This window comes from Conger conger, chromosome 4 (assembly GCF_963514075.1).
Source record: "Conger conger chromosome 4, fConCon1.1, whole genome shotgun sequence".
In the NCBI taxonomy this organism is placed as follows: Eukaryota; Metazoa; Chordata; class Actinopteri; order Anguilliformes; family Congridae; genus Conger; species Conger conger.
Window position 1 is genome coordinate 62646247 of NC_083763.1, and position 19354 is coordinate 62665600.

Below are 19354 nucleotides of genomic sequence, written 5' to 3' on the forward strand. Positions count from 1 at the left end.
AATACTTTGAACCATTCAAAACATCTGCCATTAGCCACTTTGAATTGGGTCTTATGCAATAGGACCTTGATATGCAGGTCTTGGAAGGCAACTGAACTGTTTATATACACACAGTGAGGTTAGGTTTTTATTAGACTTATTTTGACTTATTGGTCTTCTGCTGCTGTAGCCTATCCACTTAGATATTTGATGCGTTGTGTGTTCAGAGATGCTCTTCTGCATATCACTGTTGTAATGTATGGTTATTTGCATTACAGTCACCTTCCTCCAGTTTCTGAGATACTCAAGCCACCCTTTCTGGCACCAATAATCATTCCACAGTCAAAGTCATTAAGATCACATTTCTTCTCCATTCTGACATTTGGTCTGAAAAACAGCTGAAGCTCTTGACCATATCAGCCTGCTTTTATGCTTTTAGTTGAAGTGATAAAGTTCTCACTGAGTGTTTATTCTATCAATATCATTTTAATACAGCACATTAAATAAATATAAATATACATTTTCCTGAAGTGCAGTTATAGGGGATAGCCAGCCCCTTGTATTGCACACTATGGTAGTCATATCCTTTGCTCATCAGATTTCATTTGAGCTTAGTCAGCATAATATGATAGATACATTCATAAATAGCTGTTACGCAAGTGAATATATTATTTTTATGTTTTTCAATGATTCAGTTAGAGAATTTAAGCAGTAGGCTCTTGCATTCTTCAGCTTTCTGACTCAACCAGTGTAAAATGCAACAAACAGAATCCCTGTTTTATTTCAAGCTTTTTTGAGTTACTGCAGTATGCTGCCTGTTTTGGGCTGAGATTGAACTTTATTAAACTACCTGAATTTCAGTCAGACAAAATATTCTTCTGTGGTTATACTGTATAAATGGTATTTTTGTCTATGGGAAGTTCTGGCAAATTACATAGCCTTTGGATGATATGTCATTGTGCCCAAGGAAGGAATATGAGTATGTCCTTGTTTAAATATGTTCTAGATGTTTAATATCTTCCAAAATTATGTCTGGCAAGGGTATGCATTGGAGTAATCCCCCGTCTTCCCTAAAATGAAAAAAATATATAGATTTGTTAAACTCCTAACCCCAGTTACATTTATTTTTATTCCACCGTCAGTTGCACAATATAATTGAACAATTCATAATAATACAACTCAGGTTTTGTTTTTTGGTTGACAGCAGTTCCTGAATTTTCTGTAGGAGTTTGTATTCATTTGCAATTGATATCACTTCACTTATGAAAGAAGATGTTGGATAACGCATATTAAAAATAAACCATGAATCTGCCATTTGAGTGATATTTTAGGTCAAACAGTATTAGTTACAGGCCAATGAGCAGACAGCAGGTGACAAACCACGTCTCGGACTACATATATGGCCTCATATTTCACCAATCATCACTTATTTCTTATAAAAGCAGTCAGCTGGTTGCTGTGGCAAAATTCCGTGTCTAGATGGGATACCACTCATACCCCCCTCTTTGTTTTTTCTCTCCTAGGTCCAACGCGTTATCAAAGTAATCATTACCGCTGATTCAGCTCTGAGCAACACATTCATACTAGCATTTGAAACTGAAGAACAGGATCTATTGTAGGTATTAATGCATGTTGTGCTTTACACAGGTTTAGGCTAATTAAAATACATACAAATATATACATTCGCACTATTTAATTGTTTAAAAGAAAAGAACTATTTAAAACTCCAGTTAAAACATTGATACACAAACCATGTATCGTATGTATTCAAAATATAAATATTGTCCAGTAATTTGTTCACGATAGTATCGTCTTGTGTTGCCTTCAAAGCAAAAATGGCAGCTGACACCCCATTGTACCAGATCAGCAGATTCTTTGTCCCACCTCTTCACCTGAAGCACATACTGGGTCTCTCCGAGGTTCCTTAATTAACCCTGCTCACACTTTCTGGGCCATTAGAGCTAGATTGATAGACCTGAGAGGTCAGAGCTATGGGGGCCAGCCCCTCCATCTGCACCTGCTGTCCCCTGTCAATGCTGGTGCTGGCAGCACGGCTCTGAATCACCGCACGGCTAGCCTGCGCTGAACCCCCATTTCTGCCAATGCACCTAAGCACCCCTTGTCTGTGTCATATTAGTGTTTAGAGCTCATCACCATGTGGTTATTATTTGTAACAGTTAAAAGGTTAAAAGTTTCTGCATGAGTCTGTATGTACCCCTAAATCATAAACAGTACTCACCTCTGGTTCAGTGGTTTATTAATTTCCATAAAGAAACTGACAATGCCAAATATTATCTGTTCATACCCTGTCAGAGTCAGGAGTTTTATTTCTGAGAAAACAAAGGCATTGGTCCTTCAGTTAAGTTGCTTTATATAAAGATTTGCATTATTCTTATCATCATTGCTTTACATCATCAAAATACAAACCAAAATGTGTATTCAATATCCCAAAAACGGTTGACAAAAACTTACAACATGGAGTAAAGTATTGAAAAAATATGTAAAACCATCAATCTTTTATTCACTTCCGAGCCAATTGGAATTATCATGATTGGCCAAGGTTAATAATCGTGTTTCTCTTAGAACAGGATCAAACAAATGTAACGTACAAATCTGACATGACTGGACACATATTACCCCCTAGTGGTTGTCAAATGTCACTACTGGAACCCGTTAATATTACGTTCAATTAAAACCTGAAATCTTGATCTGTTACGTTTTTTAACGCAGTTCAGTGGTCTTGTTGAAACTTGTCGTTATCCACCCAGGAAGCCGTTATTTAATTCAACTGTAACAAGCCGCAACAATGTGTGATTGTCGGCGGTTATAAAAGGCAGAATTGTGAACTAGCTTTGTGAAAACAATAATGTTAAGTTTATCTCAAAATGTCAAGAAACTAATCGGGCTAACTCAGTTACGTGGAATGGCTCTTTCGGTGTTGCTAAGTAGACTATGCCAGTTTCGTACAGAGCTGTGATTTGACTGGACATGCTAGGAAAGGTCAGCTTCAGACAAGGACAATGGCTTGACGCTGTGCATTCTTCAATAGATTTTTTTGAAATTGATTAAGGGGTGGACACTGGAGAAAACAACTGAAAATAAACTGTAACCTGAACCTGATATAAAAGGCATTTTTTGGCACACTTGAGTTATTACTATTAGGGTGCTGATAAGTCCACAGGGTTGTGCAGTATGCTTTATTACCACAGAGTAGCGCTGTGCTCACACATGCACACAGTGGAACAAAATCATCCATTCGGGAAGATTTGTCTTTAATATGTGCCTGCTAAGGAGGGTCGAAGTGAACTGTGAGCCTCATTAAAGTTTTTAAAAGGTTTGTTGAAGACAAGGTTTTTTAAATCTGCTTTTCTTGGAATCTATCAATGGTGACTGGTAAAAAGCTTCAATGGTTGAACTTTGAAAGAAAATGTAATAAGCAACTGAAATATTTGTATTTTTTAAATGTCATAGTCAGAAATGTCTTGATTTTATTTTATTTTTTATTTTTTTATTTTTTTTATTTCAAAATAAAATACTATGTAACAATACATTACATTTTCAAAGCTGTTCACTCCTGGTTATGGTCACAGGGGTGCTGGGGCCTGTCACTGCAGACATTTAGTGGAAAGCAGGAATACACCCCGGACAGGTCTTCGATCCCATCTCAGGACCCACACACAATTCACTCACCCAAGTGAGTGAACGAGAGACTCTCCAATTAACCTAATGTGCAAGTCTCTGAACTGGAGGAGGAAACTGGCCGCCGGAAGAAAGCCAAGCAGACACAAACACACAGGATTCAAACTCGGTAGCTTCTTGCTGTTAGGCAACACAGTGCTACTCACTGCACCTTCTCCTGAACAGGGTCGCAGGGGGGCTGGAGCCTATCCCAGCATACATTGGGCGAAAGACAGGAATACACCCTGGACAGGTCGCCAGTCCATTGCAGGGCACACACACCATTCACTCACACAATCATACCTACGGCCAATTTAGACTCTCCAATCAGCCTAACCTGCATGTCTTTGGACTGTGGGAGGAAACCGGAGTAACCGGAGGAAACCCACGCAAACACAGGGAGAATATGCAAACTCCACACAGAGAGGCCCCGGCCGACCGGGATTCGAACCCAGGACCTCCTTGCTACCCACTGCACCATCCGTGCCGCCTATATATATATTTTACAAATATGGTAAATACGAAACACAATTTAAACAGAAATTTAAATGAAATACAAATTTATATAATAAAAATAACTTATACACACACACTCATCAGATGCACTTCACATTCTACCACAGGCTACTGAAAATAATTCTGCCCACACACATTACATGTATCGGCTACATGCACTTTTTGCATATTTATACTCACTATATGAAAAACGGAAGCTGTGACCTGCACTTTTAACATACTCTTGTGTTTAATAAGAGCCTAATTCTGGGTCTGATGTTTTGTATTTGCAGCATCAGTTCACTCTGGTTCATACAGCTGATTTGACTAATTCTGGACAATTTATGTTGGAGTAGTCTGAATGAACAGAAGAATCCTTCCAGCTGGTCATCTGGCAGTCATGTTCCTTTATGGTAAATGGTAAATGGTTGGCATTTATATAGCACCTTTATCCAAAGCACTGTACAATTGTTGCTTCTCATTCACCCATTCATACAAACACTCACACACCAACAGTGATTGACTGCCATGAAAGGCACCAGCCAGCTCGTCAGGAGCATTTCGGGGTTAGGTGTCTTGCTCAGGGACACTTTGACAGTCCTGTCATACAGCACAAATAATGCTATTATTAATGCTAATATTGCTGTCACACAAAATGCTACCATTTTCCTCTAACAAACATATTGCAATCATTGTATCTACTTGGATTATTTCACATTATTTTAGTTTTACACTGCTTATGCCCTCGCCTGTATACAGTACTGCATTAACGGTCCACATTTTTTCAATAAGTCTTTCAAAAAGAAAAGCAAATGGGTAAATCTTTTGTAATTTTTTTTACCTATATTACCCACATTGTTTAACGTCAAATGCTAAATATGTTTGTAGCTTTATAAAATATTAGGCCCCTGTTTTAACTACGGAACGAATTGTGTGGACCAATATTGTCCCACGGAACCAAATAGTGACGTACTGTTTTACAGCGCTTATTCCGGTTGTATGCTTGAAGTCGAGAGAAGCAGTTGCTTCTGAAAAGTGTGGTAAGTACAGAACTTATTAACACGTTATTTCACAGAATTTCAGTTATCCATGATTTACTTCAATTAAGTAGCTGTTTTATAATAATATATGAATGATCTTTCCAGCCAGCCTGTTCAGCTAGCTAGCTATCATTAGCTACCGTGGAAAGGGCCTTGTTTTTTAAATGTTACTAGCTAGTTAGTAACTAGTAGTTACTAGGTAGCTGACGCTGACTTTCCCCCTATGCACTGATAACTGGTACGGATTTAAAACTAGTTGTAGCTCTTTTGTGTTTGCCTTCCAGTAAATATAAGTAATCGCAACAATGGTGCTACATAGTGTTTTTGCTGACGAGCACTTGTCATAACTTACAGTGCTAGGCGGTAACTTAAAGTTGTGTGGTGCTGTCACGTTAGTAACTATGCAGTGTAGTGATAAACCATCCTAACTAACGTTCGTTAACGATGGTTGTGATCGAGTAACAATGCCACGCGTCTTTGATTCGCATCGCATATGTGAATGCATTGTAGCTACTTTAGCATGGCCAAGTGTTATTGTGGCTAACCTTAGCTAGTTGGGCTGTATTACGTCATTAAGTTGTGCCATTGATTATCCTAAGAAAGTGAGCAGGTGGTCTTAGTATTTTTTCAGCTGCCCCGTCCCACCTCCGAACGGGGTGAACCCGCCTGCCTGTGAGCAAATACAAAGTTCACTTTATTTATCGCTTTTAGCTGCGTTGTTATTGAAGGAGTTGCTGCTTTTCTGTTAAATTGACGGGGCCCATCATCCTAGATATTACCATATTTACTGTTTATGATCAATTAATTTTGTGATTCCGTCCTTACATTTATCGCATACAGGAGATGTTGAAGATTAATGTTGATGTCTTGTTAAGTTACAACAGATAGCAGGCATCGTTTAAACTGCTTTCACATTTTATCAGGTATGACAGTGTCCATATACAGTATTTTATTTGTCATGTCCAATCATTTTTTTGTTGCTTAATTACTGTTTAACAAGTCATTTTCTGCATTTGTCAGGAAGAAAAGGGGTAATTTCAACAAGCAATGGGTAAGTGTCAGTTCTGATATGAATCTAAAATGTAAGATGTTTGTCTTTTATTGTGTTACTTTATAGTGTTACTTTCCCACAACCAAACATTATTTCATTTGCCCTAATATGTTGATGTTTTGGTGCAATGTTATGTTATATCAGTTTTATAGGTTATATCAAACTGTGTTACAAATGTTTACCTTGCAGATACTGAAGAGAAGACCTATGGAGGTTGTGAAGGGCCAGATGCCATGTATGTAAAGCTCATCTCCTCAGACGGCCATGAGTTTATTGTGAAGAGAGAACATGCATTGACCTCCGGCACAATCAAAGCCATGTTGAGTGGTCCTGGTGAGTACTTACTGTTAGCTGAAACCTAAATATAGTGATTGAAAAACACAGATGTGTACAGAATGTGGTTTGAGGCTTTGTTTATTCAAGTGTGCTGAAGCCTTATGTCTGCCAGTTTTGTGATTTTGATATACATATATACCTGTGTAGGAAACGGACATGGGCAGATGTAACGGAGATGTGCTTTAGCTGCAGGAGTTCTTGCAGAAGGTCACGTGAGAGCACAGTACAGTTGGCAGTTGTAATGGTAGTACAGGCGTGGAGCAGATTTTCCAATGTTTTCATGAATTTGACATTCACTGTGGTAACATGCAATAAGATACATTTTAAAGGAGCGAGTGATTTTACAAGTAATTGATAATAATTGAAATTGAAATGGGATAGGGGTGATATTGGGATTTAGATGACCATCATAGAGTGCCAGCTGGCCAGGGACCCCACACTGTACCTTCATGGAACCCCCACCCCCCCCGTTGAAACCCGGGGCTTTAAATGAATGGACATTTTATACACGCTAATGCAAAAAATATGTATATTTCTTAATTCTTTTTCAGGTCAATTTGCTGAGAATGAAACCAATGAAGTAAACTTCAGGGAGATCCCTTCTCATGTCCTTTCCAAAGTGTGCATGTACTTCACCTACAAAGTTCGCTACACCAACAGCTCAACAGAAATCCCAGAATTTCCCATCGCACCCGAGATAGCACTGGAACTTCTGATGGCTGCAAACTTCTTAGATTGTTAAATGAAAATCAAAAAGCTAAATATTTAAAGTTTTTTTTTTTTGTTTTTACTTTTTGTGTTTCTTCTTTTGTTGAACTTGTTTGCCATATACTTGAGGTACAGGTATAAGAATCTGCAGTGTAAAATGGGTTTTTGCACAAGACAACCTATTCAGTTACTAGATTTAATCTTGTATTGAGCAAGAATTAAATTTTAATATAATAAACTGTGATGTCTGTCGAAAGGGTATTGATTGTTGTCAGTTTGTTACAAAGTCTAAAACATTCCTTGTTCATTTGGCAATGATTTTGAGAATTCCATTGTGGTTGAAAAATTAATACTTGAAAAAACGACTAGGTAGTGATTTCACTCACAATAATGTTCCAGGTTCTCGCAGAATTCCATTATTAATGGAGTAGAAATAGGACATTTTATATACACAAGTTATGGGCATGATCAATTTGAGTCTTGGTACAGCAATATTGCCATTCTTTACTTTAAATGATTTATATTTTTTGGATGTGTACATTTAGTATGATGCCATAAAGTAATTGCTTGTATCTAAATGACACTTCTACATTCCATCACCATGCTTGATGTGACAAGATGCACCTTTTGTTTTATGCTCAATTGACAGACTCAAACAAAATCAGCAGACCAGTTTCCTGTTCTAAATAAGTATTGCAAGTTAACACCAAGTGTTCTGTTGGACATTATATCCCAAATCCATGATACAAATTGAAGTTAAACTTACATTAAATGATATGATCAGCAATGAAGAAAAGGTATGTCAGATTTTTAGGAGATCAATTATTCTAACATTCAAAATGAGCAGTAAATTGGCATCTTTTATTTGTTTTTAAGGGACTAACTGCCTTTGAAATGGAATCTTATAATTATATATTTGTTTAATTTAAGGGAGTAGTAAGACGACACTTAACCCCACATGTGTAAGAACGTACTTAAACACTGTAATTGCCATAGTCTACACTTACTACCTCGTGAAAACAGCAACTGGATAGTACACTTCATGTGCATGACTCGCGTTAGACGTGAGTCCAATTCAAACAAGCAAAAAAAAATTAGCTCAAAAGGAAGCGAGTGGGTAAGCGGCCAATTTTTATTGGAAAACCAAGTGCATTACCTTTTTAGGTCATTGCGAAATGGATTTGTAGAATGAGTCTTCCTACAATTATGCTGCTCGGCATGAATATGTGCTACTGTTCTTGATAAAACGAACTAAACACTGAGCAATCTGAACTTTCTTTTTTTTTTTGGTTTAGGTTTAGTTTTGCTGAAGGTCATCCGTTTGGAAGTCTTAATTAGCTGTATAAATAAATACCCAATCTCTTATTTATTGGGACATTATGGAAGTACAATGTGTAGTTATTTGGAAACTTTACATTTACTGTACGTACATGCTGAAATCAACATTGTACTTCCCCAATTCATGAATAGTCTCCAGTTTTAGCATTAAAATTTTGACCATATAGATCCGTTTATCTGCTTCATACGCTTGGACTTTCTCTCTGCCCAAGTGCCCATTCACACTGGTTTTGAAAGCGGTTGGAAGACGCAGAATTTCACAATTTCGTCAACATGACTACATTGGGCAATTTTGACGCAGCATGCACCCAGCTCATCGTTGATTGGATAAAAAATGTCACATGGCCAGATCTAACCAATTGAAGTCGAATGCGTTGCATGTCAGTTGAAGTATAAAATGTCCCTGCTATGTTTACAACAGTACTGCATTCCATGTGATGCCATGACGTAGACCTCAGTCGCTCTCTGCCAAATTGCAGGGGGGGTTCCATCATGGCGTCGATGCAGGTGAGTTCAAGCTTATTGATCTTTATTCAGTGGTTTCTCTTTTATTTTCAATGCTATTTCCACGCTTACGGTAACTTTAACATAGCATAATATTTATATTGCTGGTCAGACACCCATGGGCTGTTTAACATCAACTAACGTTAGCGGTTTGTTATATGTAACTAGAGGTAACACTAACAGCTAATGTTATAGCAGTCAGCCAGCTATCTAACGTTAGCTCTGGCTAGCTGGTTTACAAACTCACGGAGTTACTCAGTGTGTTTGAGCAACAATTCAATTGTCACTGGGAAGATACAGTAAATAGATTATTGCTAACTTAGATGACAGCCAGCTATCCTAACGAAATGTGTAAGGCTGGTTAAAACAGCGCGGTGCTGGCTTGCAATGCACAGGTGATGGCAGCAGTTTTGGTAGCAAGTGTTATAGACCATAGCTAGCCAGTTTCCATTACTGTTAGCTCGGTAGTTAAGCTGAACTGCACTTCGGAACCTAACTAGTAGTTCAGCTGGTACTAAACTAGCTGCCACGGGGTAGCTAAAATTATTTGGTAAAGCTAAATGGTGAAATGAGATCCACAATGGCTGAAATTCTACGCACAAATGGAGGGCAGCTGGCATTATCCCAAATTAGCCTACCAACTAGTTTTAGCTAGCTACCTAACGCTGGTTGGCAATGGAGCAGTGTTAAGGTGCAACATGTTTTGACTGGCTAGCCAAGTTAACTTGGGTGCATTAATGCTAACTCTAAGCCTTTTAAAATAGCCAACTGGATGACAGGAACAAGCTAACGTTAGATACAGCGATGTGTACGTTAACGTAGTTATACTGCAGTGTACAGTATAGTCTTCAGTTAAGTCGATGGCTTTTGGATTTGGCAAGTTAGCTAGCTAACGACAGTAGTAGCTCTGACGTTAATGTTAGTAACATCGTATGCAACTAGCTCGTACCTAACTAACTAGTTAGTTAGCTAGCTTAAGTAAAAATATTCTTAATATTTCGTTCCAATCACCGAGATTTGCTAATTAGGCAAATTATTCAGCCCGGTTGTTGAACTGATTAACGTCAGTGAAATTGGCTAACGTTAGCTGGCTGAGCTCTGGGGTGGAAGAACGCATGGGACCTTTAAGTTTAACTTGCTTCCTGAAGCCTGGACTTTCCAATTCCGGAAAAGCCGATTTAGTACTTTTCTTCTTAAAGCTAATGAGAAAATGTATGTAATTGTTTATGGTAGATTGTTGCAAACATTGAATTAGCAAGAGTGTAAATTAGTTATTGAACGTAGGGTGCTGTCGCAATTTGTGTAAAGTTAAACTCAAAGGAAATCAAGTTAACGTTAGCTAATAAATTATATTTATTTTTTAATGTAATTAATTTGGCCATCAGATGATGTTCAGCTCACGTAATCTTTCAAAATGTTTATAGACCGATCTTATGTACAATCTGCGACACATTCTAACTTGCAATGTAAACATATGTTAGCTAATGTAACCCTGACTGGTGAAACAGTGGAACTGCAATTCAAGCCAACTACGACACATAACGATTTCGATGCTGACGGTATCGTGACCTTTCTTTTATGACTGGGGTGTGCTGTGTGGAACAACAATGAAACTGCATTCCTGTGTTGCTTGTTCTGTGAAACTAACTTACGTAGGAAACGACCCCTGACAAAGCTGACAGAAGCACGATACGAATCGTCACATTCCAAGTGCTGGAAGTTGGAAGACTGTACTTGTATAATGCTCGTTTTCTATTTGTATTGCCTGTTTCTCCGTAAAAAAAAAAAAAAAAAAAAAAAAACTTGGGCATTGAAAAACTTCAAACGCAACACACCTTCTGTATATACATTATTTTTAATGGTCGAAGAATTTGCATAACTTTCTGAGTGTACAAAACATAACGTAAAGTTAGCCCAATACACCATCTGTGACGTTATTCAAATTCCGATTTTGGCTGTTATCAACTCAAAAACCTGTCAACTTGTGCATTGTCCAATGACCGATACGATAAGTAACACTTTACTGATATATACTCATGCATACAATTGAAACTGGCGAAAGGAGGTTTTATGATTTGGCATTCAGTGGCTGCCATATCTCTTATGCCGGGACAGTTTCTACAATATGTTTTAAACTTCTATGTATGGGGTAAATGTTGAGGGGTTTGTTTCACTGTATTTGCATTTGATTGATTGTAGTACTGGAGACAAAATGTTGTGTTTTATGCTGTGTATCATTTGATATTAAGATTTCTCATGTTTCAATGTTTGACAAAAAAAATTCAGTATCCATGTTTTATTCAATAATATACATTTTCTTTTCAGAAGAGGCTACAGAAGGAACTATTAGCTTTGCAAAATGACCCACCTCCTGGAATGACACTGAATGAGAAGAGTGTACAGAATACAATTACACAGTGAGTATAATCCCAGCCAGAGTAATCTGCCGGGGTACGCACAAAATGCACTTGTTTTGGATTCATGACATACTGTACTACATGTCAAAATGTAGAAATTACATTGGTAAATTCTTCATGTTTTTTCTGTGTTGGCCCAAGAACATAAAAAAAAATTGAATTAAGAACTAGGCAAGTGTCCTGATGAATGATACATCACTTGGCTTGAGATGTTTTGTTATGTATCTTTTGTCATCTTCCTAATGCTTTTAAAAATGGGGTTGTCCATTTGAGTTATTCTATTAAAGATGGATCTAATCATTTGAACAGTCTTGCCGCAACAAAATCTGTTTTTTATAAAGATTTATGGAAGAGAAAGGTGAATGAAAATTTATTTTTTTGTTTAAAACCCAACTCAAGTCTGTATTCAGTGAGCATGTTCTCTTCTAAAGTTTATCAGACTACCTTGAATAGAAGACCCAATTCTAAATGACTGTAGCTCATGATCCCCATGCAGCATCTCTAACTTTTGAAAATTGCTTTCTAGTCTGTCCAGAAGTCCCATACATATCAAAATACACACTTTAGCGGCTCAAATGGTCATCTGATTGATTTTTAGTCCCACATTTTCTGTATCTGTTGTCAAGAATTCTAAAATGTACAGTCATGTATTTCAAATGGGCAGCTGTACCAACTATACATGCAAATGTGATGCTCCAAAGGAGAACTGCTAAGAGGGGTTGGTAGTGTTTTCAACATTGAAGTGCATTTAAATGTGGGGGCCTACTAGCGATGAGGGATAGTGATGCATGTAATCTCACATAGTGCCTGGAGCTGTCCTATGACGCAATTAATCCATGCAATCAACCCATCAACACCTGCCCGGCAGGGTGCAGTGGCATGCCTATTCACTGTGCTGTTAAAGAAACCTTACAAAAGCCCCATAACCTGACTCCATGTAATAAACATATGAAAGAGCGCATATCTGGTAACGGCATCATGCTGCTATTCAGGGAAAACCACATTCCTGAAAACATCGTTTGCAGCCATCTAATGTCCAGATTGAGTCCCATGATATGGACACAATTTATGTTTTTAAGTTTCAGTTACGAGGTGTGCAAGTGCACACCCCATTTGCATTATATTGAATGCAGTTGGCAGCATTACTTACTGTAGCCACATAGAAAAGCCCATCATGCTTACCACAGGGTGTGACAGACATGGCTTCTTTTGCACCAATATTTTTAGGTTGGTCAAAAAATGAATACATGGGCTTATGATAAAATGGTAGAAACCTACCTATACATAAACTAAGTACAATTGCTCATCAGTAGAGGTTCTTTCTTTTAGCTGTGCATCGATCACAGCGTTATCATGGAATTTCAAGAACAAAGTGACTCATGAACCTCTCCTCCCTAAACTAGTCAGACGTGTTTTTGTTGTGAGACGTGTACGTAGGATAGAAAGATTAATTTGGCATGCTTGATATGCGTGTGTGTTGAGATTGAAGCTCTGTTATTCACAATGGGGAGAACATTATGGCTTTGAATGTTTTACCCCTGCTTCAACTATTATTCGGTATAGACTTGTGGTTATCCATGCAAACCTCAGTGTATTTTATTAACTTGGCAAAATTGGTTTTTGCATTTTTCTGAAGGTCATTGTAGAATAATGGTAGTGTTACTTTTGACTCAACATACCTGTGATAAATTAGATTTCAAGCAGTCCTCCAGTAGGCATGATGACAGTCCTGAATAGCGTGTTATGTGGTTAGTGCACTTTTCAGTTTTGGTTCCCTCTTAAAAAATACAACATTACAGGTTTCTTTTTGCATTTTCCTTGGCAAAAGGGAAATGAGTCAAGTATCGGTAGGCCTAACTGTTCATCCCTGCCAGCACTGCCTGGGTGTGGTGTAATTTTCGCTTCTGTACAACATTGACAAAGCTTCTCTAAACAACAGAGTAAAATCTGGCCTTTTTGTGACGTTATGGTTGCTGCAGTCCATTTCAGATTTCTAGAACTTGTTTTGGGCCCCTTTCCTGTGTAAAATGATCTGAAATGTAAAAGTGGGTTTTGTAATGGCTTTCAAACTTTCATCCATTTTTGTGTGTAGATGATGTGAAAATGGGTCTGGGTTGTTGCGCAATATCACAACCGCGATACTGCACATGTGCGGTTTCCGCACCTGTCAGATGGGCGCAGAAAGTACTCCCAAACTTCTTCTATGAGATGCTGCCAGTGCTTCCATCATTGTTGGCTAGAGGCTAGCTGGAAACAAAGGCAATAAAACCATTGCTGTTTTTAAGTAGGAGAGTAATGGTTGATTAGAAAATGTTTCTTATGAGGATCTAACATTGCAAGATTGCAGTGTGTGGGCATTAGTTGTTTCGACATTCTGTTTGTTGCAGTTTTTCTGCAGTTCCCCCGCCCCCTCAAATTTTCTGTTGAAAGAATTTTAGTCCACCACTAATTGATGCTTATTATTAGTTTGCAAATGGTTTAAATTTTAACATGGAGTTAAGCGACCGAGACAGATCCATGTCTTATGATTGATAGTCATCTGAAATTCTATTAAATATCTGTCTTGCACATGCTATACGACATCATAAAAAAGAATGCATCTTATTTGTGATTCTGCCTAGTATCTGCCAGTACAATGCATGTAATCAAAGCACACTAGCATTGTTGCAAGTATAAAACATCCCAATCAAACTAAATTAATTTATGATAAATTGAATCATTTTCAATGTTCTCAAGTGGGGAAAGTGGTTTGACTTCTATGAGATGACTCATTGTTCAGAATGAAACCTATAGTTTTGCAAGGCATCTGTTGCCTTGATAATCAGCAAGTATGGTTGACATTCTGAAATTTTAAAGCATAAAACACATCCCTACCACTGATTACGATGTTCGATGTTGAGCCCATGAAGGGCTTTTTCTAAAATGCCAGTCTGCTGAAGTGATGTCCAGTGATTTCTCTCCTTTGCCTGTTTTCTGTGCTTTTGATACAGTCCCCATTTGAGTAAGTTAAGTGGACAAGCTCAGCTTGGGAATTACTGACATTCATGTTCAATTTCAGATGGATTGTAGACATGGAGGGAGCCCCTGGAACACTGTATGAAGGCGAAAAATTTCAGCTACTCTTCAAATTCAGTGGTAGATATCCATTTGATTCACCTCAGGTAACTGCTCATTTATTTATTTTTGTTTCTGAGGTTTTATCCAAAACATGATGTGCATAGTGTGTGTAGAACCCCTCCCTCAGGAACCGTAAGGTTCTCATGTTGTGATTTAGCCTGGGGTTAACCTACTGCTGTTGCATAACACCCATAATGCAACCATATTTTCATTGCTCAGAATTAATGACTCCTTGAAATGACCTTTGCGATTTTTATGGTGGCAAAATGAGTCACTGTAAAGTTGGTATGTACATAAATAATGGCTAGATGAGAATGGGACCAGCCTATTAAATGCAAAGGATTAATTTGCTAATCCTTTGCACTAAAAGTAGAGTTACTGCCTTAGACATGATTTGTACCTTGTGTGTTATGCTAACTGGTACATTCACATGGTAAAATAAAGGAACACAGAAAGGCATTTTGAGGACCCTCGCATGAATTTCCGCAGTGTTGTTCTTTCATGGTTCATCTATCAGCTTGGTCACCATGGAGTTTCATTTTAAAGCAATTACGTACATGACTACTTCAGCCTCCAAAATGATAGCTCTGCACCACCCTGCCTACGCATGCCTACTTCCTTACATATGGAATCATGCCGTGCAGTTTTCCCCACACTTATTTCATTGTGTGATATCCCCTCTCTCTCTAATGCATAATGAATGTATTTATAATGTACAGGTTAAAGTGAGTTTCTTTTCACTACTTTCCCTTCTGCCTTTGTCCACATAATCCAGTGCAAAGCAGGCTGCACCCCTCATGTCTCTTAAGTGAGGGATAATCTTGGTGCTAATGCATTGCTTACCATCCAGGTGTGGCACTTCTAGTGTGAGACTCCCCATCCTAATCCTATGGACCCAGAGCTGGGAGGGCTAAATTTGAGACCTCATATTGAAGGCTTCATTATTGTCTACCATGAATACCAAAACTGAACCCATTCAAATAGGTTATTTTTGCCTCTATACTGTATATGGGCTACTCACAAATGGATAAATACAATTTTGGTTGTGAAAATTTGTGTAAAATTAAGAAATAAATCTAAGAGGGAATAATGTATTTTCACTAATGTTTGTTTTAATTGTCTTGGTTTTCTCAGGTAATGTTCACTGGTGAGAATATACCTGTCCATCCTCATGTTTATAGCAATGGTCACATCTGTTTATCCATATTAACAGAAGACTGGTCCCCAGCGCTTTCAGTGCAATCTGTCTGTCTTAGCATTATCAGCATGCTGTCCAGCTGCAAAGAAAAGGTAAGGAAAATGCTTGGCAAAATAACCAAAATATGTAGTTATATATATTTGCAGCTAGACTGATGTGTTGCAAACAAGAGTTTTTCAGTACTTGATGAAACCCCTATTTTGAAATGTAATGAAATATTTGTCATATTTAATTTCCATGCTTAACGGTGGAAAATATCGTACTTATTCTCATGTTTGTGTAATGAAATCTGCTGTACTGTGATATTGGTATTTATTACTCAAACAACCGGTTTCATCCTCAGGTTTCACTGTTATGTAATACCACAGCTACACAAGTACCGCAAACTACTCCTGCATTTAGAGAAGACCCTGCTGTCTGGGGCATCATATAATAAAATAAAAATGAAACCGATGATACATTATTAAGTAAGATGATATTCAATGGACGCTTAGATTTTTAGCAAATGTTTGCTTACAGCTTTCTTTCTTCTACAGAGACGGCCTCCTGATAATTCGTTTTATGTAAGAACATGTAATAAGAATCCAAAGAAAACTAAATGGTGGTATCATGGTGAGTTATTTATTTATTTTTCCCATTGAACCCTCCAAATTATCTAAAAAATGTAATTTCATTGAATAAAGATTTTCTGTGGCTTCGGATGAGCCAACATTACTTATTTGTCATATTTCTGGATTTGTTTTCCATGCTTAAGTGAGGCAGTGAACTGAATATAATGTTATTTTTTTAAATGAATGTAGTAGTTTAGTATTGCAAATTAGAAATGAACACTAAATTTCTTTATTCCTTTCTTTTACAGATGATACTTGCTAATGTTTGATTTTGTAATACTCCTAAATGTTCTACTGAGTACATAAGCACTTTTTAAATGATTCAGTCTTTGAACTTTAAACCTTTGACTGGAACAATGGACACCGTACGCTGGAGGCTTCCTTGACTGCATCAGTGTTGGCAGTTGGATACATATTTTAGCTGGTTGTACAAAACGAAAGGAACCTAATGCACCCAGCATGCATTTTGTTGGCATAAAGGTGTTATGCAGCAAGCAGGGAGATTTTTGTAGTGAGGTTATTCCTATTTATTTTGTTTTATTTTTTTATTGAAAGGTTTAAAGGTCCTCATGTATTGTGCAATAAATACGATTGATGCATGCTTGGGCCTACAAAGACATGTAATATCCAAATCCAATGGGATCCTTAGGCATCTTAGCCCCATCTTGTTTTAACTGAATATGCACTGTGAAAATAACGGTTGTGGCACAACTTGGTGTTATATTTTGACCTTATTAATATTGAACTGCTCACCTACACTTTATATTCAGGTTTTTCTTTCTTTCAATATTTTTCTTCTTGAATGATTCATGAATATAGTTGCCCTTCAGTCTAATTTTTTACAGGTGTTGACCAGATAAGACTGATTGGTTACATAGGTCGTATTGTTCGAAAGCATGGGCACACAAGATAAAAACCAAGTTGCTTTCTTAAGTGAATGTTCTAGTCTCCTGACACAAGTTGAACTGATTAAATGCTACTCACTTTCCTATGTTGATGGATAGGGTAAGAGATGTTCACCTTGCATTTTATGAATGTGTAAAAAATAATTGTGTGCTGTTTGTTTTTATTAGTTTGATACCTTTTTAATCTTGTAATGTCATTTCTTTTCTTTTTTTGCTTGCATACATTCAAGAAATGTTTTGAATACTTTACCTTTTTGGGGAGGTCGTATTGAACATAAATGTACTAATTTATTCTCCAGAGTTTTAGTTACCATCAACACTTGTAATGTCTATGAACAGTTTTGAAAGATAGGTTTATAAAAATGAGTGAGCTTGCACATCTGGTTCTATTTATTGGCTCAGGTACTTTGTCAGTAACAAATGTCCTATGAGAATTCTCACAGATATTTTGCATCTAGCAACATGTTTAACAAAAAGAGTTGCATTGACAAATATTTGTTTGAAGAATATTGCACATTACTCTTTCAATTATTGAATGATCCATAAAAGCCTAACATTGCAATAGGTGCAAGGAAAAAGCATTGTCCTCCAATTGTATTTACCTGCTATAGACCTGTATATGGCAGATTCCCTGATTTATTTGTACACTACAAAGGGTCAATTGAAGTTTGAGCAGGTCAGGGGAAGGGGAGCCACGTCTTAATTCTAGGTGCTTTTTCAGTCTTACACTTTGCCTCTGCACTGTTTTGCTAATCGGCACCTGTGTAGTCATTAACGTATGATCATCAAAGTGAAAGGATTGAGCAGTCTTAGCTTTGCTTAACAGCATCTGTGCATAATGCTCTATACTTTCTTATCCGTACCAGATTGGGCTGCATCAATGTAAACAGTGATCATGTACAGTAAATCTAAATGCTGAAGACAGGGGTTTTGTCTAGTTTGATGTAATGAACCTTCCTCTGAGATGAGTTTAATAATACCATTCATTCTGGGTGCTTGAATATTCCTCAGCGACGCATACATTTACGATTTTCTTATTTTTAAGATGAACAAGATGTCTCGGGTGTGGCATGAATACAGTTCTGCATAATGCTTTGGCTTGACCATGATACATTTGGTTCATTGTCTGGATAAATGTTTGTAAACTGTATTTGTCAAAGGGTTCAAATGAAAGTGATGGTCTGTGTTACTGTGGCACAAATTCCATGTGTTAGAGTAGTTGCTGCTGCTTCTTGATGCTGCAGAAACAGCCAACTGATGCTGTAAGGCAAGCAAACACAAGGTTTATAAATGGCTCGGTAATGCATTTAGTGCCGTAATATTATAATTTTCTAAGGAGTTCAGTATATACGACCATTGGTAACCATTTGTCATGGGAAAAATGTGTATGTATGTATGTATGTGTATTGGTTTGGATGTCCTTTTCACCATGATTTTCCTCAGAGTAATGAGTGTGGAAGGGGAGGTGGAACTTGATTTCTTTTCTAAGATGGAACTCTGGGTTTATGAATTTAATTAAATTTAGGGGATCTCTTTTTATTTAGATAATTTCTTGTAGTATTGTACAAGCTACATGTAAGCTGTGCCTGTTTTAATAATAAAAAAAGATCCACTGTTTGTGCGGCTCTGTTGGTTGAAAGCTGGTGGGCTGGTACTATGCTTTATTCTTGTGTTCCTCAAGTCACAGTAAGAGCCCTTGCTGAACTTGACAATATGATGCTCAGTAACTTCTTTGTCCAAAACTAAAATTTGTTTGGCATTCATTTTATTCAACGATTGATCAGTCTGATGGATACCAAATTCCTGTTTATTTTCCAGGGTCATTTAGCAAGAAGCTCTTAACATTGGGTAACGTTGGCAGGAAAAAGAAGAAGAAAAAACATTTTACATTCCTTTGCAGGTCATCCATGGTAGAGTATAATTAAATAAAATGTGTAGATGTGTCCTGTATTAACTTCAGGACCCTTAGCAACCTGT

General features: G+C 37.5%; 2 protein-coding genes across 4 annotated transcripts; both read left to right on the forward strand.

Moving 5' to 3' along the window:
* Positions 1–5062: 5062 nt before the first annotated feature.
* Positions 5063–7543, forward strand: eloca (elongin C paralog a). 2 transcript variants are annotated; one of them, XM_061237604.1, is made up of 5 exons: positions 5129–5192; positions 6033–6115; positions 6213–6243; positions 6433–6576; positions 7131–7543. In XM_061237604.1, exons 3-5 carry the CDS (start codon positions 6240–6242, stop codon positions 7319–7321), a joined length of 339 nt encoding a protein of 112 aa, XP_061093588.1. In that variant the 5' UTR covers positions 5129–5192; positions 6033–6115; positions 6213–6239; the 3' UTR covers positions 7322–7543. The 2 variants fall into 2 exon arrangements, with proteins under 2 accessions (XP_061093587.1, XP_061093588.1); XM_061237603.1 differs by lacking the exon at positions 6033–6115 and having other exon boundaries at positions 5063–5192.
* Positions 7544–9030: 1487 nt separating this feature from the next.
* Positions 9031–18994, forward strand: ube2wb (ubiquitin conjugating enzyme E2 Wb). 2 transcript variants are annotated; one of them, XM_061237601.1, is made up of 6 exons: positions 9031–9132; positions 11455–11546; positions 14605–14707; positions 15798–15953; positions 16398–16473; positions 16721–18994. In XM_061237601.1, exons 1-6 carry the CDS (start codon positions 9118–9120, stop codon positions 16732–16734), a joined length of 456 nt encoding a protein of 151 aa, XP_061093585.1. In that variant the 5' UTR covers positions 9031–9117; the 3' UTR covers positions 16735–18994. The 2 variants fall into 2 exon arrangements, with proteins under 2 accessions (XP_061093585.1, XP_061093586.1); XM_061237602.1 differs by having other exon boundaries at positions 9065–9132; positions 11458–11546.
* Positions 18995–19354: the final 360 nt, after the last annotated feature.

Bases quoted from the DNA above. Each gene is read 5' to 3' on its own strand.
- ube2wb (XM_061237601.1), top strand. The intron at 14,708-15,797 runs GTAACTGCTCAT...TGGTTTTCTCAG, and splicing joins ATCCATTTGATTCACCTCAG to GTAATGTTCACTGGTGAGAA. The intron at 15,954-16,397 runs GTAAGGAAAATG...TTTCTTCTACAG, and splicing joins TGTCCAGCTGCAAAGAAAAG to AGACGGCCTCCTGATAATTC.
- eloca (XM_061237603.1), top strand. The intron at 6,577-7,130 runs GTGAGTACTTAC...ATTCTTTTTCAG, and splicing joins AGCCATGTTGAGTGGTCCTG to GTCAATTTGCTGAGAATGAA.